This window comes from Phodopus roborovskii, unplaced genomic scaffold (genome assembly GCF_943737965.1).
Source record: "Phodopus roborovskii unplaced genomic scaffold, PHOROB, whole genome shotgun sequence".
Lineage (NCBI taxonomy): Eukaryota > Metazoa > Chordata > Mammalia > Rodentia > Cricetidae > Phodopus > Phodopus roborovskii.
The window spans coordinates 16,375,572-16,403,464 of NW_026126547.1; the positions used below are offsets into that span (position 1 = coordinate 16,375,572).

The 27,893-nt window shown below is 43.1% G+C and overlaps 1 protein-coding gene across 6 annotated transcripts in view; it reads left to right on the forward strand.

The window, feature by feature from the left end:
- Positions 1–24,888, forward strand: part of Bcl11a (BCL11 transcription factor A) — a 92,494-nt gene extending 67,606 nt beyond the window's left edge. For 2 of the 6 annotated variants that reach the window (XM_051200659.1, XM_051200663.1), the window contains exons 3-4: positions 9,556–9,657; positions 14,701–16,934. In XM_051200659.1, the coding sequence (XP_051056616.1) occupies positions 9,556–9,657; positions 14,701–16,721 (2,123 nt within the window). In that variant the 3' untranslated portion in view covers positions 16,722–16,934. Of the gene's footprint in view, positions 1–9,555; positions 9,658–14,700; positions 16,935–24,379 lie in introns of those variants that run through there. The other 4 variants (XM_051200660.1, XM_051200662.1, XM_051200664.1 and 1 more) reach the window with 4 other exon arrangements.
- Positions 24,889–27,893: the final 3,005 nt, after the last annotated feature.

Below are 27,893 nucleotides of genomic sequence, written 5' to 3' on the forward strand. Positions count from 1 at the left end.
GGTTTTAATTCTGGAGAATGGCCAGTTCTGGTTCTTGCAATTTCTTGGCCAAGAATGTCCCAGAATATTCAGCTCAGAGTGGGTCTTCTCCCACTTTCCCTGAAGTGTGTGTACCTCAGAATAGTCCCAGAAAGCCCAGCAGTTATCTGCAGTGTCTGACATTGTAGTTCTGCTGTGGCCCATGTTGAGGGTGGGTCCTGAGGTGGACAGTGAGGAGCCATTGTCTTCCAGAAAGTGAACAGGGCTCTGAGGACCAGCCCTGACTGCACTGCTCACAGTGGGTTACGTCTGAGTGGGGTGTGGGGTGTGTGGGTGTGTAAAGCTCACAGGGCCAGGGTACACACTTTGGTGAAAAGGTCAGCTTCAAAGACTTGATACCCTGATCCTGTCTCCAGCGTGAGGTGTTGCCTGAGGTTTTTTTTTGGGGGGGGGTAGATTCCCATTCTTTAGACCCTCCTATCCTTTAAATGGTTGTTCAGATAGTTCTAGAGGATAGACTAGAAGACTCCCCAGCTAACTGGGTTGTCATGTTGCCTGCATCCCCTCACATGTGTGGTCCATGTCTCTCTCCCTTGTCATCCTTGGGAAAGCAAGGATCCTCTCCAAAGTCTGTTCTTTTATCTTGTTCTCCAATTTTCCCAAGGCTGATTAAATGGTGATACAAAGATGTAAATGGCATTTGTTGTGAATTGACACAGATAAAAAGGCTAGGAGTGGCCTCTTCACAGTAATTGGGGAGTTGTGTCTTCTGCAGGCTTTGATAGACAAACCCTTCTCTGCCCTGGCAGGTGTTATCAGAGTTAAACGTTTGCTAAGCAAATGGCCATTCTCCTGGATCCATCTCACAGTGCCCATAATTCTTCCTTACCTCAGTTGAAATGGCTCTTCCTCCCTCCCCCGACGTCTAATAGTTACTGGGCATGCCTATTCAAAGGTTTGCAGGTGACTGTGATGGCAGTTTCCTACTCTTTCATTCATTTTTGGAGGTAGGATATCTAGAACATATTTTATGAAGCTAGACAATTGACTGCAGAAACCATGCTCAGGGATGCTTCTTAGGTCCTTCACCCCTTCAACTCACGGAGCCACTGACTGTGATTTTGTTCAGCTTTCAGAAGGTCCAACACACAACCAACATTTCATGAATGAAAAATCGATAAAGGAAAGGCTTGTTTTTTTGTCTCTAGAAAGACTGTTAATTTTTCCAAAGGTTTCACAGCAGAATTCCTTTCATAGTAAGTCCCCCACTCAATGTGAAGTGTTTGTTTACAGGAGTGGGGGTGTGGTGCACACTTAAAAGGTAGAATGTTACCTTTTAACAAGTTCGCCAAGTTTTGGTGAACTCAGGAGAGTGAGGGGACTTAGGAAGTTGTATCAGTTAGCCAATGTGACTGAGGAAACTTGTGAAGTTGTTTCACTTAGCCAGTGTGATTCAGTTTACAGAACCTTGTTTTACACTGGTTTTCCAGGGACACTCCATGATGACTGACGGCAAGAACTACAGGCACTCGAGCTTGGCACTCTTGTCAAGTTTCGAGGTCTGCGCATTCGCATCAATACATTGAGCAGTGGAGCTGACTGGTTCCTAGCCTTGCTCTGCCATTCTGCCTGGCATGGGCTGCAGGGACCTTTTCCCTTGAGGTTTAGCCTGGGTGTGTGGGATGTTTCTTCCTTGTTTTCTGACCTTCCCTCTCATTGACTCAGGACACACCTAGGTTTCCTCTCTGCCATGCAGCGGGTATAACTTTGCGAGTCTGTGCCCTGGGAGGTGCAAGTCCAGGACCACTTTATCTGTTTAAAAACATTAGCTTGGTATCCAAGCTCACACTGTCCTGTAGGTTCCTCCAGCAAGCCAAGCTGCCAGCTTGGTTACAAGGAGTCTTGGACTGGCATGGGAAGCAGGAGAGAGGGGCCACTCAGCTGATCCAGGCTTCGCTTTTTAAAGTTAAAAAGACTTAGTGCCAGAAGGAGGATGGGATTTATTCAGAGTGAGAAATAGATGGGATTTATTCAAAGTGAGAAATGGATGGTGGGTTACAGAGTTAGCACTGAAGCACCAAGGTCCATGGCTTTGTTCCAGCAAGAAAAGAATCTGGGGATAGGCTGTGTGACTGAGATGCAGTACATTGCCTAAAGGAATTTCTCTCTCTCTCTCTCTCTCTCTCTCTCTCTCTCTCTCTCTCTCTCTCTCTCTCTCTCTCATTTGTTTTCTGAGACAGGATCTCAGCCCAGACTGGCCTGGAACTTACTATATAGCCTAGGCTAGCCTCAAGTCCTTTATCCTCCTGCACTGGCTTCCTGGGTGCTAGGATCACAGGAGTGCACTATCCCACCAAACCTTGCAGCATTGTCTTCAGTATCTCTAAAAGTAGTTCTCAAGTTCCTCCCAAACAACCTGGAAAATGCATCCAATAGAGGCACACACACAATCCTCAAATAAAGACTCAGAGGGGGACAAAGATCCCCACTTTGACACCTCTCCCCATGGCTTTGAAGAGAAGAAAGGGGAGCTTTGGAGCAAGGTCATCCTGATGATGGAAGGGACAATGTAGTGTAGGAGATCTTAACATCTCTTCACAGTTGTTTGCTGAAAAGGATTCAACCAGTGCAAGGGCATCTTAAACTGGCAATACATCTGAAATGGATTATTTATGCCGGGGAGGCAGTGTTTCAAAGAAGAGCAGGCCTATCAACACTGACTCTCTTGCAGAGCACCTACTGTTGACTAGGAGAAGGTGACTTGAGGTAGGAGTGGGGGGGTGAGGCAAAACAGGGCAGGTGATCTTTCTGGGAGTAAGCCACATGGCTCCATGATGCTGAAGACTTGGCATTTGGTTGACCACAGCCACTGCTGTCACCTGGATGAATGGCTGTGTGGTATTTTAGTCTGAGTGTGACTGCCTGGGGAGCTCCTTCACTCCAGCAGCTTGCTTCTGCAGAGCAGCAACACCCCTTTCTTGCTTTTGTCTAGAAAGCCTTTTTCTGGGCTCTCCAAGTCTGTCTTGTCAGTCACCCTCTTCCCAAGCCCTGCTCTCCCTTCCACAGTGAGTGACACTTAGGCATCTCCACCCAGGGGCTTTTGTGTTCACAGTTTCTTCCAATCTCAGATTAAAAGTACTTTTAAAAATTGTATCTAGCCTCAACTTGTAGTACAGATTTTTCTTGTTATTATTTCCCAAACAGAAATGCCTTTCCTTAAGCATCTGCAGTGTTTTAGAGATGACTTAAGAATGTGGAAGGATGTGTGTAGTGTATGTAAATATTATGCTATTGTATATGAAAGATTTGACCAGCTGCAGATTTGAGAGCCCACCATCTATAGATACTGACAACCCACCGAGATTTCTCTTCCTGTGGGTTTCCACAGCAGTCCTGTGCCTTTCTCGTGACACGGTTTTTATGCTGAGTGGGAGCGTCTATTCAGGCTGTAGCTTCTGTGCTGGATGCAGGCCCTGCATGATAGTCTCAGTACTTTGTACTTCCCACAGAAGTCAGATCATAGCTTGGGGCATTATAGGCATTTGGTAAATATTTGTTGAATGAATGCATGTAAGAATGAATGAAGGGAATGTATCCTAGAGCACGCATTTCTGCATAGTGAGGGACATGGTTAAATAAACAACAAAAAAAAATTGTCGTAAGACAATTTAGCTTTTTATTCAGCTGCCCTCACAGTCCCCTCAAAAAGCCCCACTATTCTAAGGCAAAAGCTTAAAGTGTAATAAAAATTTATCTAATTCACGATCAAGTGAAAATACTTTGGGCCCAGAGCCAAAGAATATTATTGGAGTGAACTTTTTTCAACACCCTAAATTTAACCAGCTGGAATTCTTTTTTTAAGTACCATCCTATTCAACCTTTTGAAATGAAAGATTTGCCTTTTAGTGGGAAATCTGCATTTCAACACAGAGACGGAACACAATGTTTCTCTGCTTAGTTATTCTTCAGAAAAGCAAGTTCTCTTTTTATTTTTTGAATTATATGCTTTGCTTATGTTAAAGACACAGATTGCAGAAAATTTTGTTTAGGCCTGACAGATTGGTGGCTTGCATTTTTATAGATAAGGGGCATAAAAGATGCCATCTCTTCCTTCTTCTTCATTGAGAGGAGGCCTACAGGAAGAACTCTTCCAAGGTGACATTAGCAACCCGTTTGGATAATCACAGGTCTGAGAGAGCAGAATTGGCGGAGAAATTAAAAAGAGAGTATTTAAATGAGTGATGCAATTAAGTCACTGGTGTGGTATCAAATAGTATATAAAAACCAACCAAGTTTCAAAGAAGAAAATTCTAGAGTGTTATGTTCAGGATTCTTACTTGCTTCTGCTTTTTCAGAACATATTTCAAGAGAATCATGGGAACATCATGGGCTAGTGTGGTGTTACAAGCATTTAATTCTGGCACTCAGGAGCCAGACAGAGGAGGCCAATTTCTATAAGTTCAGGGGCATCCTGGTCTACATAGCAAGTTCCAGGCTAGGTAGAACTACATAGTGAAACTTTGTCTCCAAACTAACCAACCAAAAAACAAAATAGAGATCACCTTGATTTAGTGGTGTGTGTGTGTGTGTGTGTGTGTGTGTGTGTAATAAAGCAGAAAATGCTCATTCCAGAATAAAAGTCAGTACACCTTGACAGTAGCAGAAGGTTAAGTAGAAATTCTGCATGCCGTGGTAAAACTGGCATGCATTCAATCCAAATCAACGCAACTCAGGACACAGGTTTGATGATGTTTGTTCTAGAATGCTCTGGTAAATCAGGCTCTCAGAGAGGGGCTGGTACCCAATGTAAAACTAAAGGTCAAGAGCTAGAAGTAGCGGGCCACAGAGGATATTTACTTTTTAGTCAGCTAAGAAGTTTCTAGACTAGACTAGGTGAAGGGAAGACCTGAGGGTTGTAGAGCTGAAGGGACAGTTCAGATCCTTTACTTTGGCCTGTCAAGTCCCCTAGGTTTGTCATCCACAAGGAGAAAGAGAGGCCAGTGCTTCCTAGGCTTCTCCTTGGGGACACAGTCAGCTAGATATGTGTGTTGAAGAGGGAAACACACTGGGCCACTGCTGCAGTTGTCGGGAAGCAGTGGGAATTGTCTGCTTGACGTGGTAGTTTGAGTGCTGTCTCATGTGGCTTCCTACTTGATAAGGAGCCTGAATCAACTAGTCAGTGACGGATAGATGAAGAGTGACTAGAACCTTAAACTCCACATGAAGGGACCTTTAGGAATTTCTCTAATTTTGACTTTCCTAATCCCGAAAGAGGAGGATTGTGGAAGGGATGACAGTCTCGTGGTCCATGGAGCCCTACTAAGGACCATTAAAACTTCCAGTTTCTAACTTCTCTTCCTACTCTCAGTTAAACTGAGTTAGACTTGACTCTGAGTCATAGTCACCTGAAGAGCCTACTTAATGTAGGCATTCCTCCATCTTACTCCGCTTCTGATCAGGTAATTCTGAGACTGGTCCCAAGAATCTGCTTGGTCTTGGTCGGGGTCTACACTGGGAAGCCGTTCACTAAGAGTACCCACAAAGAAACAAAGCAGACGTAACTATAGATCATCACTCTCCAGGCAGCTGAGGAGCCTAGTTCTCCCTGGGGAGAGAAGAGGCCAGAAAGAGGTCCTCAGCCAGCACAGCTTTCTTCCTTCTCCCAGAACAGGGAAGGCAGGACAGCTCCTCTGGTTGATGCTCAGAAACATTAATTGTGATACTTTACTTTGCCTAAGATGTGATGAAATAATTGAAGGCATCATAGCAAGAAGTTAAACCCTAGGGAGGCTATTAACAATTTAGCATTTCCAGTTCATGTGGGAATGTCGATTCTCCTTGCTTAGGAGAACATTAAAGGGTGGTTTTAGTGGAAGAAGCGGCAGGAATCAGTTGAGTTCATAATCAGCCCTGCTTGACCCTCTTCCTGGAGAGGACATTTAAGCCCCCACCCCCTCGTCACTGTCACCATGACAATGTGCTGGTTTCTAAAATAAATTACTGGCAAAGGGCAATACTTTCTTCTTAGCTGGATTATTTGCAGAGGTAGACAGCGTGATAGTGGACTAAGGTCCACAGACTCTTGCTGCAGAGTGGGTACTGTGTTCCAGTTCAGGACACCCGGTTAGCGCCTTTGGGCCTTCTGAAAGCCTTGCCACATAGATAGTCTGGCCCGTTCCAATACAGGCTGGTAAGTCTGCCCTGTGAGTTAGTAGAATGAGAATTTCCTTTTCATTTTAAAACTAGGAGTGTGCGTGTGTATGTGTGTAATCTTTTTGGTGTGGGGGCGGTACACATGTGTCATGGCACATATATGGAGATCTGAGAACAACTTATGGGAGTCAGTTCTGGAACTGAACTCAGGTTGTCAGGCTTGGTAGCATGTGCCTTTGTTTTCTGAGCCACCTTGCTGGCCCAGAAGAACCTCCTTTATTGGTACTTAATAGCTAGCCAAGGCCACAGCAGAGAGGGGGAGACATATTCCAGGCAAGAACACAGATCTTTACTAAGAGGAAACTAACACAGTTCTTTACTTAGTTACTAATCATCCACATAGCCACCATCCCTTACTTTCAGGACCCCAGAATCTCCAACTTTAAAACGAAGATACAGATAAGGTGACCACTGAGGTTTCATACAACTCAAAAACCAAAATTCCAAGCAAACTACAAAGCTGGCTCCTGAGACACGCTGCCTGCCACATGGTCACTGCTGTTCTGGGCTCGTTTGCTGCTAACAGGTTAGCAGCCGTCAAGCTCTCCTGTTTGACTGCCAGCTCTCCATTCCTTGCTAGGGTACAGTAGGGCCTCTTTCCCAAGTGTCAGGGAATTTGAAGTTAGACCCTCCCTGTGCAGGGGTTCAAGGACCCTGTTGCTTTTGTGCTGGGGTTCACAGAAATACCTCAGTTGTGTAGTTTTCTGAGAAAAGAATTTCACGCTCTGCCACAGAAAAGCTTGCCGAGGCAGGGACAGGTGCAAGAATGACGTCTCAGATTTCTTCTTGAAAGCTTCAAGAACTAAGCTGACCCTTGATTTTCACCCCCACTCCCAGTTTAGTTCCACCAACAAAAGGTACACGTGTTTGTTTCTTGAGCCCAGTCTCTTCTCTAACAGTTGCAGGTGTGTGTGTGTGTGTGTGTGTGTGTGTGTGTGTGTGTGTGTGTGTGTGTGTGTGTTTATCTATCTTGGCTTTCATCTGAGATGAGAGTAGATGATGTCATCACAGATGGCCTAAGACAGTGGCTCTCAGCCTTCCCTTTAATACAGTTCCTCATATGTGGTGATCCCCAACCATAGAACTATTTCTGTTGCTCCTTCCTAACTGTAATTTTGCTACTGTTATGAATTGTAATGTAAATATCTGATGTGTAGGATATCTGATCCTGTGAAAGGATCATTTGACTTACAAAGGGTCTTGATACACAGGTTGAGAACCAGTGGTCTAAGGCTTGGTAATCTTCCATGACAGCCCAGTAATGCAGACTTCTACTGCCTGCCATGGTTACCCATCTGGTTCCTCACACAAGGGAACCTGGTCCCAACTGTCCTGACAGGCACTTGGCATCATGTCTATAAAGTGATCACAAAGAATTCCTTAAATTTTTTCCGCTTGAGACTCCTTTTCACCTAAGTGTTCCTATGACCTTCAGTATGTACAAATATAAAATACTTACACAGATCAAACATTTACTTAAAATAAATTATAAGGAAATTTATTTTTAAGCAATTACTTGGTATGCATATAATCTTAACAGTTATTAAAGACTAAGGCAAATAAGCATACTAATGAGATGGATGAGTGTATTTATTTTTACATAAATAAATCTTGGCTTAATATTTGATATTGCAGGATGGCGAGCATCTTCAGTATTTTTCAAAGTGCATTGATATTTTGATTTCTATAATCACTAATTTTGAAAACCCACTTCTCATAAATATGGAGTTAAAAATGGCAGAATGTCTAGCGCTAGTTCAGGTATTGTTGGAAATTCTGTCCTAATTCCAAGCCAAAATTAGTTTGATTTCCCCCGACCCTGCTCTGAAATTCAAAAGTTAGCAATTCAGACAATGTTTAATATAAAACATGCTATCACAATGCAATACAAAGGTAGACTAATTTGATATTTGCATGTTTAAAAATGGCAGTAGGGAAGTATTAGGTCTTTGCTATAACTAAACCATTATGCTTCCCTAAGAGCAGTCTACTCTATGTGCAGTAAAAAAAAAAACACTATAGCTCATAATATACAGTGATCTAGAGTCTGGGCCCAGCTGTTTCAGGCAGCCAGTCTTCTTAGTGTTGCTTAGCTTGAAAGACATGCACAGTGTCATATGCACTTATTATGTTTTGGAACCAAGGCTGTAGTGACATGCAACATGTGTGCAAGCCTGGCTAGAAGTTCATGTGATTTTTTAAATTAATTTTTAAGCTGCCAATTTTCAGTGACCTCTGCAGTTAGTTATGTGACCTCAGTGGGGGTTGTGCCCCCCCCCCAGTGTATGGATAGGTGTTCTGGAGTACACTGGCAATACTTTTAAGTGTGGTTACTGTTAAGCATGCCCTACTTACTCACCATTAAACTCAGTTTTTCTGAACTCCGGCCCTGGAACACATGAACTTCGTCTGTCTCCCTCTCCATCTCAAGGTCATCTCCAGGGGTAGTTAGCTGGGGTGTATTTGGAAAAGCCAGACATTGAGGACAGAATCCACAGTGTCCCCAGGTTGCACAAACTATGCTCCCTTTCCTACAAGTAGCCAGGTGCTAAGAGGGATTGTGTGGCACCATGATTTCCATGCAGTGGTGAGAAGCCACCATGTCACAGGGTGCATGTCAGCGCATGTACAGTGGGATGGAGAACTTGGGCCTTGGCTTCCAGATGCTGCTGTTGGGTAACTTTGGTTTTTGTTGTTGTTGCTTGTTTGTTTGTTTGCCTTGTCACTTAGCAGCATTATCCTTCACCCTGAAGGGATGTGGGGGACTTGGCCAAAGTTATTTAAACGCTAGAAGTCTAATCTTCATTCCCCATTGCTTTGTACTGGGAGAAGGCATTCTCCCCATTGACAGGATTCTATAGTGTGGCCCCCTGAGTCCTGAAATACCTGACTCTGAGGAAGCTAAGCAGTGCTATTCCCTGAAAGAAAGAACAGGTCACAAACCCACTCGTTTCCTATTAGCCTACTGTCCTCATGGGTACTTGTCTATAGTCACTGTATTCATGTAAACCAGCCTTGCAGATAAAACTCATTTTTCTGACCCACCCCTGTTACTGCCAATCTCTCCTTTCTATTTCTATATCTTTTGTGATAATCAAATAACAGCAACAAATAAGCAAAGGGACCTAAGTCTAAGCCGCCCCTGCTTAGCTTCAGACTTCAAACCAACCCCTTCCTTGTTGTCCAAAATTAAAAAAAAAACAAAAACTGTGGGTGCCAGCTCTCTGCCCTGGGTCTGGTAACTATCTGCAAGGCTGTTGTAATGATGTTAATCTATTTTAATGGAAGTGAAATGTGATATCCTGTGGTTTACGATGCACACTGTTTATGGCTGTAGTGCTTGATTCTGGGTTTCTTTCACAGATAAACTTCTGCACTGGAGGGGCCTGTCCTCCCCCCGATCTGCACATGGAGCTCTAATCCCCACGCCTGGGATGAGTGCAGAATATGCCCCGCAGGGTATTTGTAAGTTGAACATTATCTCTTCTACAAATGTACATGTGTATAGAGATGAGAGTTCCTGGAAACTGTCCTTACTTTTTAAGTACTGGAGGGAGTTTCTTCCAACATAGACAGGTACCCACATATGTATTATTTCATTACTCACTTGGCACCAGCTCTCCTATGGTTCATAGTCGCTACAGTGACTTTCCCTTTTCTCATGGGAGACCTGGAGCTGCCTGCAGCTCATCCCTGGCCGCTTCTCCCCTGGCTTTTCATGGCTCCATAGCTGGCAGCTGGTATATCCCTGTGTTCACAGCTCATCTTATTGTGGACATTCACTTCTATGGCATTGTCAGTTCTTTGAATTGATTGTTAGCAGGAGCCAGTACTGTAGGCAGAGTTTACAGTTACTCCAGAGACATGGTAACACATGTTTCTCATGCACTCACATGTGTATCTGAACATGGTATATTTGTAGATAGATACACATGGTTATATGTGTACATATATATATGCATACGGATACACAACACATATAACTTCTGTTTTCATCCTTATTTTAGAGAAAAATGCCCAGAAATGTAGGTATAGAGAGTCCGCTGCTGCCTTCACACGCATGCCTCTACCACCACTAAGGTCTGCATGGGGACTTCTTTATGAAAGTCAGAGTTTTCATGTATAGAAATGTTTTTCTGAAAGATGTTTTAGAAAGCAACTCAGTTTTCTTCTCTGTGTAGAAGTATGTGGTATAAATCACACATGGCCAAAATGTTTGAAGAAAGAATTGGTTCCACCCCAAACAAACAAAAAAAAAAAAAAAAAAAAAAAAAAAGCAGGTTCAAGACAAAGGGAAGTATGGCATCTAATGTTTATTTTCAAGTAAACAACAAAAAATCACTTGACTGTGGGAAGAAAAGAGGGCAGGAGAGAGTATAAGCAAGTATGAGATGCAAAAGCCAGGTTGTCAATGACTTCTTTCCTGGGAGGGTCACTAGCCTTACCCAGCTTCTGGATGGTGCCTGCAAGGCAAGGCATGCACCCTGATTCACTCCTGGGTAATCCCAGGCAACAGAGAGCTACTATAGGATTTCACAAGCCCTTGGGTCCCGAGGGCTGGGTGGTACAGGGGGTGGGGGGTTAAAAGCACTCTCTTCTCCCTGACCCCAGCTAGGCCTGAGCCTGGGTCTAGTCCCATACTATAGCGTTCAGTGTATGGCTTTGCAGATTCCAGTCCCTGCATGCCTGCTGGGTGGAAAACACTCTTTCTTTTGCCTGGGGTGCCTGGAGCCTGCTCTAGGCTATGGGAATAAAGCCACGGGAAGGAGGCTGAGCAGGGCAGTGGAGGGTGGAGTTGAGAGGTCAAAGGCTGATGGCCAAGGACAGTTTTGGCTCCTGTTTTGAGCATAGTGTTCTTGGGGCCTAGGAGCTTGAGGTGATGGTTGGGAAAGCTTGATATGGAAGTCCTTTGTACACTTACCAATGCAGAAGTAATCAGAAGATGGTATGTGTTAATGGGCTGTAGGCTGCAGAAAGCTCTAGGACAAAGCTAGTGTGGTCCTCTTCAGCTGTGTGGCTTTCAAAGCCTTGTGGCCTGTGAAATTGTTAAAGGTAGCTCAAAATTCCCCTACTTGCCTTTGTTGCCAAAGCCTTGGTTGAAGCTGCCATGCATCTTCCTTTCCAAGCCAAGGCAGGAGTGCAATGTGATTAGTTACAAACACACACACACACACACACACATACACACACACACACACACACACACACACACACACACACCACTTAATCACACCTGGTGGTAATGAAAACCTGCATACCGGACCTGATTGCTTACACCCGGCTGTGTATACTTCTACTTTAAACTCAGCCATTCTTTAAAGGTCTGTTGTTAATACTTTACTTTACATATAGGAACCCAAAGGCCCAGGGAGATTTCATGTTGGGCTCCAAGTCACAAGCTAGGAAATGACATTCAAGGGTTCTATCACAGACTTCCTTGCTCTTTCAAACTGTGAGGCCTCAGTCACATGACTTTTCACATTAGTGACACATTTAAAAATGGACACTATTCTCATAAAATGAAATAAAACAAAAGTAAGTAGGTAGGTGGCCTAATGGCTGGGTTTAACACTTTCAGTGCCATGGGTTCTTGTACCGATGAGGGGCAGGGCTCAGTTTATTGCTTTATATCAAAACAGTCCTGGTAAATGCCCAACGAGGCTCTCAGAGTGAGAAGTTGATTTTCATCAGAGCAAATGAAGAATATTATTATATTTTACACATCAATAAATCAATGTAGCCCTAATTTTGCCATGCAGGAAATCAATTCTGGTCTTTCTAAACCATCAAAGATGTTATGAACAAAGTAATTTCACAAATTACGGCGAGTAACACATTTATTGATGACTGCAGTTTAGGAATTTAGAATCTGCGAGCACTGTAATATAATGTGGTGCGCCAGCATGAGCCGAGTGAAATACAGATTATATGGTGAAATTGTAATGCATCGTTTGCTATTAGTGGACTGGTAATAATTACCAGTTTCAGAGCGGCTCTTTCCATGTAATCTTTCGTCTCAATCGTAACAGCCCTTCCCATTGACATTATGATTACACTAGCTGCCCCTCATGATCTAGAATATCTAGTTGATGGGAATACGAAATGCAACAGTGAAAAGTGTATGTTGTGTGCTCGTTATAAGATCAAAGCCGTTTTCTCTGACCTGATGTACGAGGGGAAGGACAGCATCATCACATAGCTGGCTCTGAAAAACAATTATTTTAGGAAGCAAATAAAACGGACCTTCCTTAAGCCTCTTGGGAAAGTAATGGATGAGATTCTTGGTCTCTTGGTGTGGCTTAACGTGCACAGAACTTGGCATTTATAGGGGCCCCATCTCAGCACATTTGAAGCCATCATTGCTAATTATGGGTCCATCCCCAGGCATTAAGAGATTATAGGGGTCAGATATGATTTTAAGGCATTGGAAGTGACGGAAGTGTTAAGGATTTTCCTCAGCTGATAAAGCTCCTTAGTTACCCAGTTCTGATTGTCAGGCTAAATATATGATAATGACCCAGAGTCCTAGGGAGGTAAAGAGAAAGCCATGGAGGGTCACAGTAGTTGCAACCGGATTTTTTCCCCTGCTTATTTAGGACCCAAGTCATTGTTCAACAACAACAAAAAAATTTATGAAAATACTCTCAATGAAGCTTTTTATTTCCCTTTGAAGAGAAGAGGCAGACAAAAATAGGCAGATAATGTGATTCTAATGTCAGCATTTTCTTTCAAAATCTCTCTGCCTTTCTTCCTCCTTCCACATTAGACAAATGTTTGAAACCTAATTTTGGTATCTTACCATCTAATCTTGTTAAAGAGATTTCCCCAGGAGTGGGCTATATTGAGTGAGATTATAAATGCATTGTAAAGTAAATTGCAAGGGCAGGGCAGGAGTCCATTATTTAGACAAGCTCTTGAGCGAGGCTGGCTTGTTTTGGAATATGAGTGTTTGGGACTCCTCAGAAGACCTTGGCAGCTTTTCTTTCCAACTTGCTAAATGGAGGAATCATATAATTGATGAATTCCTCATGCCCACGCCTTAGCTCCCTGGTGAGTTTTGTCCCATTGAAGAAGTTACTTCAGATGCTAGCCATGGGTTTAGGGGGCCTCTTCTCACTTAAGAAGGAAGTGTATTTCTCCTTTATATTTTAAGTACAGTCCTTTTTATTTTTATTTTTTTAATCCCTTGGCCATCAGTTACTTTCACCCTTGTCCCTAGAACACTGTCTCTTCTGCCATTTTTAAGGCTACAATTGTCTGGTTAACTTTTGTTTAGTATATACTCTATATACTCTATGTATGTGTACACATACATAAGCATACATGGGAAAAATACTCAAGTTTAGCTATCAGGAAAAAAAAAATGAATGATTTTTGTGAAGTCAAGCTGGTCCCCTGTTTGCCAAAGTGGCATTTACCACTCTCGGGTTCTTTTCAGTAAGAGAGAAATAATGTGACTTAAGCAGGGCCCCTCTCCAGACAGCTTGGCTACTGGCCAAAGAGTTGACTAGCTGAACTGTATCTTTCTGTTTCTTTCTCAACTGGAGCCGAGTCTCAGCCGAGGGCGCAGGATGTTGTATAATTTGGTTCAAGTTGTTAGCCTCTCAAAATAATGAGGAGGAGGCTAGGGTAGCATTGCTCAGCCTGCCGCCTGTCACAGTGCTGGCTGCCTTTAGTGCTCCTACAACCAGGGTGCTGAGTCTGCTGAAGTTGGCACCAGCCACTTCTAACTTCTCTGCTCTCTTTTGCTGCACTGGGACAAACTCCTGAGGATTCAATACAGCTTTCTAGTTAAATCAGAATTAAAGTTTCCTTTTGAAATTTCAATCACAGCATCCCCTTGAGATTCAACATGGGTGTCATTAGAGGATGGTGTGGAACTTACACCCAGGCTGGAGTAAGAGTGATGTTACTCTCTTCTTCCAAAGCCTTTCTAGGGTCTCTTGTCACTTTAACAATACCAACAACCCCCATGTTTCCTACTAAGGGGTGTAGGACTAGAGAATTTGTATTGATTGTATCCCCCCCCTTTTTTATATCTATATGCAGTGCTATCTGTAGTGAGAAAGATGGGTTCATCTACAACCCACAGGCAAATGGACCAGGACCATTGGGAGTTAAGTTTCCTTGGGTGAAGTCTAGCTTGTCCCAGTACCCCATTTAACCAGTGGGACAGCGGCACAGAGATGAATGACTTGTGTATGCCACAGCAAATAGGGTGGGGGGAATTAGGAAGACATTTGCTGAAGCCCCTAGGATGTAGTGCTTCTTTATCAGAGCCTGCATTGGCAGGAACTTTATGTTATGGGGCTTGAATATGGAATTCTTAGAAAACAGTTATGTTGAGCAGACCAATTTGACAAATATTTGTTGGGTACCAAATGGCTGAAGGCCTAGCTCAACTTAGGGGTGGGGCCAGGAGAGGCGGGATGTTGGAACATGAATAAGCAATTGCTGATGCCTGCCTGGGTGATTAAACATTGATGTTGGTGTTGTATTATTTTGCAGGTAAAGATGAGCCCAGCAGCTACACATGTACAACTTGCAAACAGCCATTCACCAGTGCATGGTTTCTCTTGCAACACGCACAGAACACTCATGGATTAAGGATCTACTTAGAAAGCGAACATGGAAGTCCCCTGACCCCGCGGGTTGGTATCCCTTCGGGACTAGGTGCAGAATGTCCTTCCCAGCCACCTCTCCATGGGATTCATATTGCAGACAATAACCCCTTTAACCTGCTAAGAATACCAGGATCAGTATCGAGAGAGGCTTCCGGCCTGGCAGAAGGGCGCTTTCCACCCACTCCCCCCCTGTTTAGTCCACCACCGAGACATCACTTGGACCCCCACCGCATAGAGCGCCTGGGGGCGGAAGAGATGGCCCTGGCCACCCATCACCCGAGTGCCTTTGACAGGGTACTGCGGTTGAATCCAATGGCTATGGAACCTCCCGCCATGGATTTCTCTAGGAGACTTAGAGAGCTGGCAGGGAACACGTCTAGTCCACCGCTGTCCCCAGGCCGGCCCAGCCCTATGCAAAGGTTACTGCAACCATTCCAGCCAGGTAGCAAGCCACCCTTCCTGGCAACGCCCCCCCTCCCTCCTCTGCAATCCGCCCCTCCTCCCTCCCAGCCCCCGGTCAAGTCCAAGTCATGCGAGTTCTGCGGCAAGACGTTCAAATTTCAGAGCAACCTGGTGGTGCATCGGCGCAGCCACACTGGTGAGAAGCCCTACAAGTGCAACCTGTGCGATCACGCGTGCACACAGGCCAGCAAGCTCAAGCGCCACATGAAGACACACATGCACAAATCGTCCCCCATGACGGTCAAGTCTGACGACGGCCTTTCCACTGCCAGCTCCCCGGAACCTGGCACCAGCGACCTGGTGGGCAGCGCCAGCAGTGCGCTCAAGTCAGTGGTGGCCAAGTTCAAGAGTGAGAACGACCCCAACCTGATCCCAGAGAATGGGGATGAGGAGGAAGAGGAGGACGATGAGGAAGAAGAGGAAGAGGAGGAAGAGGAGGAGGAGGAGCTGACGGAGAGCGAAAGGGTGGACTACGGCTTCGGGCTGAGCTTGGAGGCTGCGCGCCACCATGAGAACAGCTCTCGGGGTGCGGTGGTGGGCGTGGGCGACGAGGGTCGCGCCCTGCCCGACGTCATGCAGGGCATGGTGCTCAGCTCCATGCAGCACTTCAGCGAGGCCTTCCACCAGGTCCTGGGCGAGAAGCATAAGCGTGGCCACCTGGCCGAGGCCGAGGGCCACAGGGACACTTGCGATGAAGACTCAGTGGCCGGCGAGTCGGACCGCATAGACGATGGCACTGTTAACGGCCGGGGCTGCTCCCCCGGCGAATCGGCTTCGGGGGGTCTGTCCAAAAAGCTGCTGCTGGGTAGCCCCAGCTCGCTGAGCCCCTTCTCCAAGCGCATCAAGCTGGAGAAGGAGTTTGACCTGCCCCCAGCCGCAATGCCCAACACTGAGAACGTGTACTCGCAGTGGCTCGCAGGCTATGCGGCCTCCAGGCAGCTCAAAGATCCCTTCCTTAGCTTCGGAGACTCCAGACAATCGCCTTTTGCCTCCTCATCAGAGCACTCCTCGGAGAACGGGAGCTTGCGCTTCTCCACACCGCCCGGGGAGCTGGACGGAGGGATCTCGGGGCGCAGCGGCACAGGAAGTGGAGGGAGCACGCCCCATATTAGTGGTCCGGGCCCGGGCAGGCCCAGCTCAAAAGAGGGCAGACGCAGCGACACTTGTGAGTACTGTGGGAAAGTCTTCAAGAACTGTAGCAATCTCACTGTCCACAGGAGAAGCCACACGGGCGAAAGGCCTTATAAATGCGAGCTGTGCAACTATGCCTGTGCCCAGAGTAGCAAGCTCACCAGGCACATGAAAACGCATGGCCAGGTGGGGAAGGACGTTTACAAATGTGAAATTTGTAAGATGCCTTTTAGCGTGTACAGTACCCTGGAGAAACACATGAAAAAATGGCACAGTGATCGAGTGTTGAATAATGATATAAAAACTGAATAGAGGTATATTAATACCCTCCCTCACTCCCACCCGATGCCCTCTTTTTTCACCTCTTCCCACTGTCCTCCAGCCCTACTCCCTGTAGGATTTTTTTCTAGTCCCATGTGATTAAACAAACAAACAGACAAACAAACAGAAGTAATGGAAGCTATGAATGAGAGTGCTCGTCACCAGCACACCTGTTTCTGTTTTTTGGGTTTTTTTTTTTTTTCCTTTTTTTTTTTTTTTTTTTTTTCTTCCTTTCTTCCTTTTTTGTTTTAAATTTCTTTATGTTTCTCACCGTTTGAATGCATGATCTGTTTGGGGCAATACTCTTGCATTTTACGCAAACTTTGAGCCTTTCTCTTGTGCAATAATTTACATGTTGTGTATTTTTTTTTTCTTTTTTAAATTAGACAGCATGTATGGTATGTTATGGCTATTTTAAATTGTCCCTAATTCATTATGAGCAAACATGTTGCTGTTTCCAGTTCCGTTCTGAAAGAGTGAGAGAGAGGGGAAAAAGAAACCGTGCTGCACACTTCTGTAATGCATATCATGTACAGCTTTATTTTATAACACGAGGGGGGAAAACAGTGTTTGGGTTCACAAACCCTCTACAGACAGAACAGATAGCACTGGGGAAAAAGTGTGTGCTAAATGCCTGTCTCTAAAGGGTTACATGTATTAATTGGAGAGGGAAAAAAGGCCCTGAATTGACAAATTGACAGAAAAACGAGTTTTATTCTATCATTTGGTTTTAAAATATGAGTGCCTTGGATCTATTAAAACCATGTTGATGGTTCTTTCTGCTTGTTATAAACTTGTAGCTTAATTCTGCATTGGGTGAGGCAATAAACTTTAGGACCTAGCTTGTAGTTCTATGTTGTATTTCTCACAACAATGGCTACCTAAAATATGACCCATTATGTCCTAGTTAATCATCATTTTGTCCCTTGACTTTAACTTTGTGAACAAAACTGATTATACCAGTATAAAAGCTTCTTTGCTCCTGATGAGAGCTTAAAAGAAATGGGCTGTTTTGCCTAAAGTTTTGTTTTATTCTTTCTAAATGATGATTGACGTGAATGTGAGATGGTGCAAAGGCCCTGGAACATAGTGAAGGACATCCATCAGTGAGGAGTTGTTTAAAGTAACACATTCAGTGCCGTTCTGGCACCGAACGAGATAGATACAGACCTACATGGTTGTCAAATGGACAATCGAATGATAAACTTAAGATCTTTTGGTTATATTTAAGAGACCAGCTTGATATAGTTTGACAGAAGGAGACAGAAAAAGTGATTTATCAGCACAATGTGGTACTGTTTGCCATTTTAAACTAGAACAGGTATGTAAGCTAATAGTGATGCAATGATGATTAACTATGAGTTGTTAAGACTTAAATTTGATGTGACATTCTTGAGAAGAGAAAGAATTCTAAGAGCAGCAATGTATGTGTCTGTGCTCCCTGAAAGTTGTGTTCCATTTCCTCTCCATACACTGTGTGCTATTTGTGCTAACATGGATGAGGGTTCATTGTTTTTATATTATGTTACTATTTTTTCTTTCTGTTTCTTTTTTCTTTTCCTTTTTTTTTTATTTTAATTAAGCTAGCATCTGCCCCAGTTGGTGTTCAAATGGCACTTGACTCTGCCTGTGATACCTGTATCTTTTCTCTAATCAGAGATACAGAGGTTGAGTATAAAATAAACCTACTCAGATAGGACAATTAAGTGCACTGTACAGTTTTCCCAGTTTACAGGTCTTTATTAAGGGAAAAGTTACAAGAATGCTGAAAAAATTGAACACAATCTCATTGATGAGCATTAAAAAAAAACTTTAAAAAAAAAAGACAAAAAACTTTGCCAGCCATTTACTTGACTAATGAGCTTACTTACTTGGACATTGCAAGCGCTGTGAATGGAAAAAGAACACACTTAACATAGAAATGAATGATGCTTTCGCTTCTACAGTGCAAGGATTTTTTTGTACAAAACTTTTTTTAAGTATAAATGTTAAGAAAAAAGTTTTTAAAAAGACACTTCATTATGTTTAGGGGGGGACAGCATTTTAGGGTTCCATTGTCTTGGTGGTGTTACAAGACCTGTTATCCATTTAAAAATGGTAGTGGAAAATCTATGCCTTGGATCACACACCGCTCTTCAGGTTGTAAAAAACATACATGGGGAAAGGTTTAAGATTATATAGTACTTAAATATAGGAAAATGCACACTCATGTTGATTCCTATGCTAAAACACATTTATGGTCTTTTTTTTCTGTATTTCTAGAATGGTATTTGAATTAAATGTTCATCTAGTGTTAGGCACTTATAGTATTTATATTGAAGCTTGTATTTTTAACTGTTGCTTGTTCTCTTAAAAGGTATCAATGTACCTTTTTGGTAGTAGAAAAAAAAAAAGACAGGCTGCCACAGTATATTTTTTTAATTTGGCAGGATAATATAGTGCAAATTATTTGTATGCTTCAAAAAAGGAGAGAGAGAGAGAGAAAGAGAGAGAGAGAGAAACAAAATGTGACATTGTACAGAGAAGCCATATAATGGCGGTTTGGGGAGCCTGCTAGAATGTCACACGAATGGCTGTCATGGGGTTGTACATATCCTTTTTGTCCCTTTTTCCTGCTGCCATGCTGTACGCAGTGCTGCAAGCTAATAGCGTTGGTTTGTTATGTAGTGTGCTTTTGTCCCTCTCCTCCCCCACCCTCCATTCCAGCATCTTACCTTCATATGCAGTAAAAGAAAGAAAGAAAAAAAAAAAAAAGGAAAAAAAAAAAACAACAACAACAATGTTTTGCAGTTTTTTTTCATTGCCAAAAACTAAATGGTGCTTTATATTTAGATTGGAAAGAATTTCATATGCAAAGCATATTAAAGAGAAAGCCCGCTTTAGTCAAGACTTTTTTGTAAATGGCAATGCAGAATATTTTGTTATTGGCCTTTTCTATTCCTGTGATGAAAGCTGTTTGTCGTAACTTGAAATTTTATCTTTTACTATGGGAGTCACTATTTATTATTGCTTATATGCCCTGTTCAAAACAGAGGCTCTTAATTTGATCTTTTATTTTTCTCTGTTTTTATTTTTTTTTTATTTGGATGACCAAAGGTCATTACAACCTGGCTTTTTATTGTATTTGTTTCTGGTCTTTGTTAAGTTCTATTGGAAAAACCACTGTCTGTGTTTTTTTGGCAGTTGTCTGCATTAACCTGTTCATACACCCATTTTGTCCCTTTATTGAAAAAAATAAAAAAATTAAAGTACAATGTAAGCTTCTTGTGTCCTCATTTGACACACTCTGTAAATAACTTCCAACAAAGTAGCAGGTTTTGAGAGAAGGCCAGCCTGTCTTTTTCAGGATTATTTCTGTGGACATTTTGATGTGTGTATTATACCCTAAAGGAGCATAATGTGCTTACTATATTAATAGACATACCTCAAGCCATGGAAATAGGTTTAGGCATCACAGTTTTAGGTAATTGGAAAGTGATTTCTGTGTACTGTTCAAAACCTCTGCTCTATCCTTAGCAGAATGCACTAGGTACAATGAGCCTGGGAACAGCTCCTCAGTTACTTTCTTGGGATTTTCTGCTGTGATCGTATGTCTAAAAGTCCTGTTCTCCCGTTAGTTATTTCCCTGTCTTAGAGTATGATGCCAAAAAAGGGGTCCTTAAACAAATAGCTCCCTACTTCCACATAATGACCTCTCCTCGTAATAAAAATGACCCTTCCCCTCAGCGCTAAAAATCCAGAAACAAAGGCACCAAATATATTAAATCTGTTAAATAATAATAAGACGAGGGAAGAAAAAAAAAAGTAGGAAGACAAAGCAGAAATCAGCAACCAAAGGTGGCTAGACCAAGCCAGGTCTCTGGAAGCCACTATTGGGGTCCTAAGATGCATCATGGTTTACCTTGTGATTCTGAAATCCTATGGTCTGTACTTGCCACAGGTTGTTTTATATATATTATATATCCATATATAATGTATATAACATATATATTATATATATATTAGGTTCTACCTTGCTGGTGGCAAATAAGGGTAGATAACCCTGCAATTCATTATCTTTTCATATTTTGCGATAGCTCGAAAGGCAGGTTAGGTCTGTTTTAAAAACCCTTTCAGAAATCTGTGTTGTCGGTTTTCCAACTACTGCATGTTGCAGCATCGATTTGCTTTATTCTATAGCACGTGCCTCTGTGGTACTGTCTCCCTGTTCCAAGTGTAGATGAATGGATCCAACAGTGTTCTTATTTTTGTAAAATCCCACACAAAAGCTGTTCTGTTGTCTTCACGTGGTAGCATTTTTGTTGCATAGTTCTTCCCTCCTGGAGACTATGAAGTTGCCTTTCCATGTAATGCCTTTTATGCGAGGCCAGAAGTTTTCTCTTTTTAAGTAGAGAGAAAGTAAGGTATTTGGTTTTTAGTTTTATTTTTTAAAGCCAGTTTGAGTGGGGAAGGGGACTGAACTGAGAGACATTTGGAGGATTATAGCACAGGTCCTGAGATGGGATGGGGGTCAAGCACCTTGGAGAAGTTGATGTTTGTCGGTAAACTGAGGAAAGGTATTTGTGTTTTCTGGGTACCAAACTGATTCCAGAACAAATAGAAATATTCTCCTGTGTTTTGTCAGCTGTAGATTATGGTGACTTTTGCTTCACCATATTAAATATCCATCAGTTTCTGTGTGTCCCTATTGTGCTTTCCAGGGGAACTCAGAGTGCAGCTGTGTAGATTTTATATATGGTACTTATTTTAATTCCCCCATATACTATGCTCTTAGTGTAATTAGGTTTTGCATCCTGACAGACAAAATTAATGGTGGATGCAGGATCCTTATAGGTTGAGATATCTTAAATCAAATTGGGAATGGGAGGGGTGCAAATATCTGGTGATAAATCACAGATTACGTTTGATTTACATGTTCCCAAAGTTAAATAAATTTCTTGGGAGACAGCTTCTTCAGGTTATTTCCTCTTGTGACATCTTACAACCCTCTGATAAAATGTTGTTTCTGAAGCTCTATGAGTAATGGAGACATGAACACTTAGACACCAAGAATAGAACTTCTGAGTGACATTTTCTATCCTGAACCCAAACATTTTAAATTGTACTAGAAAGGAATCTAAAAAACAAATAGTCCCACCACATAACGTGAATTACTGATAGATTTTTAAATGAAGAAGTACTGAGACTGTTCGTTATCCCTGAAAATCCACAGTTGAGTTTTTGTAAGTTTTGACATACCAAATGTCCTTTGTGTACGTGAACTCTGATGCTTAGGATGTCCCAAAGGGAATAAACAAAACAAAAAGCCCTCTCCATATGATAAAAACTTAAAAAGCAGGAATACAGAGAATGCCATTATTGCAAAGTTTAGCCCCTAAATATTTCCAGTGTGACTGTACCCTTCCTGGGATCATTTGCTGTCCTCTCATTGGGTCTTCAGAAAGACTAAATCTAACACATTTTAAAGGTTACTAAGAAGTGGGGTGAACATGCTGCTTCTTGTGTACCAGCCGTGGCAGGAAGTGTGAAGTAGTTGAAACCGTCCCCCCCTCCAGGGTATTCTGTGGATAGAACTGTTTATTTAAATACCAGTTTTGTATATGCAATAAGTCCATATTGTACATCTTCATAGTGGCTGAAGTGAGAACTCAAAAGCAAGCGACAGAGGGAGGGTGGACTAGATAGTGTTTAAACTGGAAAAATAAGGGAACAAGGTGGTTTGTTCAGACACTGGGAGTTGGCTGAAAGACACCAGGGTTATTCGGGACCATCCCACAAAGAAATTGAAAAGCCCCTGGGCTTTTTACTCTGGGAGTTAGGGAGGAAATACTGTTTCCTGGTTTTATACTCCCTTCCACACATACAAGCATGGTTCTTCACTATAGTGTGGTCACTCATTGCCCCCTAGCCTAGTGTGTTTAAGAACTGGGCTGAGAATGACAGAGCTCTTTCAACCGATTTGGGAAATTAGCTTTTGAGAGAGTGAACACTGACTTTGGAAAAGCATGATCTCTACTTAGCAAATCTTCCCAAGCCTTCCCAGAGCTTTTTCTTTCTTTCTTTTCCTTTTTATTTCTTTTTCTTTCTTTCTTTCTTCCTTCCTTTTTTTCTTTCTTTATTTCTTTTCTTTTCTTTTTTTTGTTCTGTTTTGTTCTGTTTTTGTTTTTAGAAATGGACACTAGAATACAGGCTGTGCTCCAGGGCTTCCTACCCCTACAGAGTGTAGACGTGGATGGTTGGCCATTCACATTTGCTTTCTTGCATCTCATTACCCTGTTAGCTCACTGTTTCATTCACAACAGCACATGGCCAGGGAGTCAGTCTTTGGGGAAGGAGTCTGGCCTGTTTCTAATTCTCTGTATCATCTGTCATGGGAACCGTGGATACCTCCCTCCCTCCCAAATGGGAAAAGGAGCCAATGCAGTTCACAAGGGTCATTGTACTTAAGTAACCAAACTTGCCTGAACACAACTCAATGATTGATCCAAATAATGTTTTTCTTTTCTGTCACACTGCAAAAACTGTAAGGAAGGCACATGAATCGACCAGATTTTTCATCGAGACGATGAAAGAAAGCAAGTCAAACAGTTTCTCCTAAGCAGGAGACCCCAGGTCTCTAGAGGAATATGGTACATGCCTATGATGTACTCCGTTTATTAAGGCTTTAAATATAGGTAGTGGGTCAGACAAAGGGGTTTGGAGGGGCATCTGCTAAAAAGGCTTCAAGGCAATGCTAGCATTGGGCCAGGCATGGGGTTCCCCAGAGTCCACCTGGTCACAGCAGGGCCTTCAGTCCAGGTCTCCCCGGCTCAGGGAGGGGATGTGGGGCACAGCTGAGCTCCAGACCACAGGCCTCCTGCCTCATGGAGTCAGGGGAGAGGAGGCCCCAGGCCCCTGCTTCAGGTCGCCATGGTAACAAGGCCTGGAGTGCGGCGATGCTAACCTTCCTCCCTAGCACATCTGGACTCTCAGTGTTGCTTCAAGGCAATGCCCACAGAAAGGGGGAGCTTGGAGGGACATCATACTCCCCTTCCTTCACCATTGCCTTTCCTGTGACACAAAACCAAACCAAACAAGTAAACAAAAACCCTTCATGTCTGAAAGAAACTACAGTCAGTTTGGGTGCAAGTTGAGGGCAACTTCTTGGGAGTTGTGGTTCTGTCCGAAGATTTGTTCACCTCTTGTAATCGTTGACTGCTTTGACATTGAACTTGATGACATTTCATGTTTTTGTTTAGCTGCTTTTGCATCAGTTTTGTTTTTGTTTCTTTATAATTTTATTATCATTTTAAGAAATTGTGTCCCTTCCCTCCCCCCTCTCCCACTATCCTTGACCAAAGGACTGTTTGCTGCCAAGTTTTGTCAGTCTTAAGGAAGAGTGTTTCCTCCCAGGTGTGTCCCAAGTCCAGTAGGCCTTCGGCATGACGGGATAGGGAGTCTGGGCCCTGCGGGTGATGAGGTGGGGGGGGGATGGGAAAGGACCCAAGGTGGACATATCCAGGGAGGGAGATTATATTAGAGATCGTGCCAGTGGCTCAACCTGTGGTTGATTTAAGTCATAATTTTAAAGTTCTAGCGAGAGAACAGACAATCACCAGGCCAAGTCACACCTGTACTTTTTCCTTCCTCTGTCTCCAACCTCTTTGCAGGTTCTTCACACACCCCCATTCGGCGTAGTGCCCAGAGAGCTCAAGATGTGTGGCAGTTTTCGGATGGAAGCTCAAGAGCCCTTAAGTTCTGAGAAACTTTGAAGCCCCCAGGGGCGGGGTGGACATGCGTCGCCCAGCCGATGTCAGCGTGGCCCGTCATCCTGCTAGTTTGTGATGTTCTCTGACAGTAACCCTCCAAGAAGCTGTTGTGCGAAGACAAGAGTCCTGCCGAGTCCTTCCAGCCCAGGCCTGCAGTGCCGTTTTATTTATATTTTTTAATAAAAAGTAAAAACAAAAAAACAGACCCACATTGGAACAGTGAACCCGTCCCATTTAGAGGGCCCTCGGACTGTCGCTATCATAGCGATGCCCGACCCTTTTGAAGCCAGCCAACCTAACTACCCGTATTGTGGAAATGAGCATGAGCCCCGAACCCCTCGTTTCTATACATTCTATGTTGTCTTTTAAAAAGTGTGCTTAACATTGACATAATAAATGTTGGAGCTTTAGGCGGTGTGTGTGTGTGTTCTTTAATTTTTAATGCTCATAAGACAATGTGGCTGCTTTGACCGTTGTGTTTGTGTACCTGTTTCCTGCAGAAGCCCCTGGGGTGGTCAGGGGTACCAGATTAAAGGGATGGACAGGAGAGTAGAAAAGGAAATAGGCTTCTTGCTTATCAGATGGCATACATTTTCAAAGAGAAAATGCAAAACTAGGGAATAAATCATAGCAATATCATAATTAATGTAGAAGTATTGCTGTTTATTAATGCTGATGTGTGTTTTCCCTGCCTGACTTATAATTTGCATACCATTAAATAATGCATAAATATGGCACACTGAATCTTCTTTTTCAAATATATGCTTTTGGTGACTACATGTAAGAGCTGAATTTGTCTGTTAATTTAGTTCAAGAAAGATGACATCACTGGATGGGTGGTAAATGTCAGTAGTTGCTTATGAAATATTCTGATGTTAGGATCCCAAACTTCCAGTGAATAGGTCTGAATGCAGACAAACATGAAACTGCCTAATATTTACATCAAATGATTTTAACAAAGGGAAAGTGTTGCTAGAGGAAAGAGGTAGCCAACAGAACAGGCCACTGCAGCCATGAGTGCCTTAACATCTGTAATGAGCTCTATGACAGGCGCTGAATCTGCTGAGAACTTTTCCCAGTTTGGTATTTTTCAGTCCACAGATCCAGAAGACAATTAGAAACAGTATGGTGTATTAAAATGTGCTCATAAATAATAGATCTCAGACACCTGTGCATTACAGGTTTATAGATTGGCTGTGAACCTAAGTGGGGAAAATCTTCCCCGTTCACCCTCTGGCTAGATTACCTAACCTAGTGAGAAGATAGCAAAATAATTGGCACCTGGATTCCTTTGTGCTTATTCATCATAAATAATAGTGCTCTAGTTTATATTTGTATTGTACTTTCATGTCCAATGTTGTATCTGCTCCTCACTGGGATGCATCCCACAGCTTCCAGTGTAGAGGAGACCAGGGCTCTGCCTGGTTAAAGCTTGCTAAGCCCATGTTGATTTGTGAACCAGAGTTGATGCTACTGAGTTCTGTTCAGTTATAGTCAAAGGCAATGCCCCTCCCTAAATGCTTCTGCTGTTAGCACACAGGCTACCCAGGCTCCCAAATGCACATGTGTGCTTCCACATACAGAGAGACCAAGGATGTCCATGGATGGAGCAAGGGCTCCTTCCTCCTTGTCGTCTCTCTGTGGCCCTTCCATGACAAATAAATAACTTTGATTGCACACACTTCCTTTATGGGTTTTTGAGTGTTCAGAATAGGACTTCCAAACAAAAAGTTATTTCCAAGAGAAACCTTTCTCCGGTCCCACACTTTCATTCTGACTTGTTCAACTCTGAGCTCTAAGCCCACAAAGCAAGCATCTGGTGAACAGTATCAACTAGCTGTGCTAGCTCTTTGCTGATAAAAAAGAGTGGTACCACCTCTCCTGGGAGAGACAATTGTGTGGTCTGGCTCAACTGCAGCCTTGAGAGCTGTCCTGGACATCCTCCACACCTTCATATCTAGTCTGTTTTCATATCCACCTCTTATTTCTTCTTAGACTCTGTGGCTAAATGAACAGGTAGCTTTAAGTTGTTTTGTTGGATGGGAGTGAACCGAAGTGCCTTGAGAAGAAAGACCCTTCACTAAAAATAACCCAAAAACCTCCATATCTTCACTCATAACCTTTTTCAGTTGCAAGAAAATGAAAATTCATACTTAGGGTTCATTACCAAAGGGTGTTATCCTGGAGGTAGAAGTTTTGAAACCTCATAGAAGATTGATGATTTGGGAAGGCATCTCGCTGGGTGATATGTCAAGGTCATGGGTATTTGAGTTGGGTGGAAGCTGGAGGAAATTGATAATCTGACTGGGGCCCTCACTGTGCCCTCTCTGGAGAAAGGAATTTCAAATTGCAGACATTAATTGGCTGACCAGCATGCACTTCTCACACATTAGAGGACCAATTGTTGGCTGCTTGGATGGTGAGGACCAAATACATAGGCCTTACTCTTACTCTCTTCTGGTCTCTGCGTATTAGTTATGTCGTCTGTCCAACTGTCACATGTACAAAAGTCTGTAGAACTTTGGGACCTGTAATAGCAGAGAGCCACTTTGGAGTTCTTATGGGACCAGCTTGCTAAATATCAGCAATGCCTGAAAAATAAGTACTAAAATCCAGTGATGGTTGGGTGAAAGATCTTGATAAAGAAGAGCAAATTTGGCCTCTACTGAGGCTGTGCCGAGTGCCCAGACCTTGGCAGAATAGGCACAGTCACTTAGGCTTGGTACTTTTAGAAGCCTCTGTACTACAGCATGGTCCTTCCGATGCTGAGAGATAACTTTCAGGTTTTATATTTTATTTATTTATTTGCCATTAGAGAGTAGCATTGATCTGAAGAAGCTGATTGTTAAGTTACTTACTACAACAGGTTTTTAAACCTCAGTGCTAATATTCCTGAAATAATTTCCTCTTCCAAATCAGTGCCCCAACTGTAATGATAGAGAGGGATCAGATTAGAAATCAAGTGCTGTGTAGGCTGTCATTTCTCTTGCAGTAGCACAGATAGGGTTGTCTCCTTCTTGGATCTAGTGTGAGGGCACTAGATTCTTTGCCTAGTGGAAACTCAGTTCAAAACACACCTACCCTCTTCAAGAATTCACTCTGTCCAAGAGAAACAGCCTCACACTTCTTCCCGCTGAGTCTGCAGTGGGGACACTATTGTGAAGCTTGCTCTGATCTGGCTTCACATCAAACCAAAGGAATCATTTCCAACAAATCCCGGAAGCAGAGATTAGACCCCTGAATCAAAAAGCTCCTCGAATCTAACCACATTGCTTTTCCCATGTTACTTTTTGCCCCTTCTACAAGAGGCCTATGGGACATGTTCACGTACATGACAGCCAGTTTTCCTCCTGGCTGTATAAATTCAGTAGAAAGAGAAGAGACTAGAGCTGAAAGGAACCATAACAGTTATTCA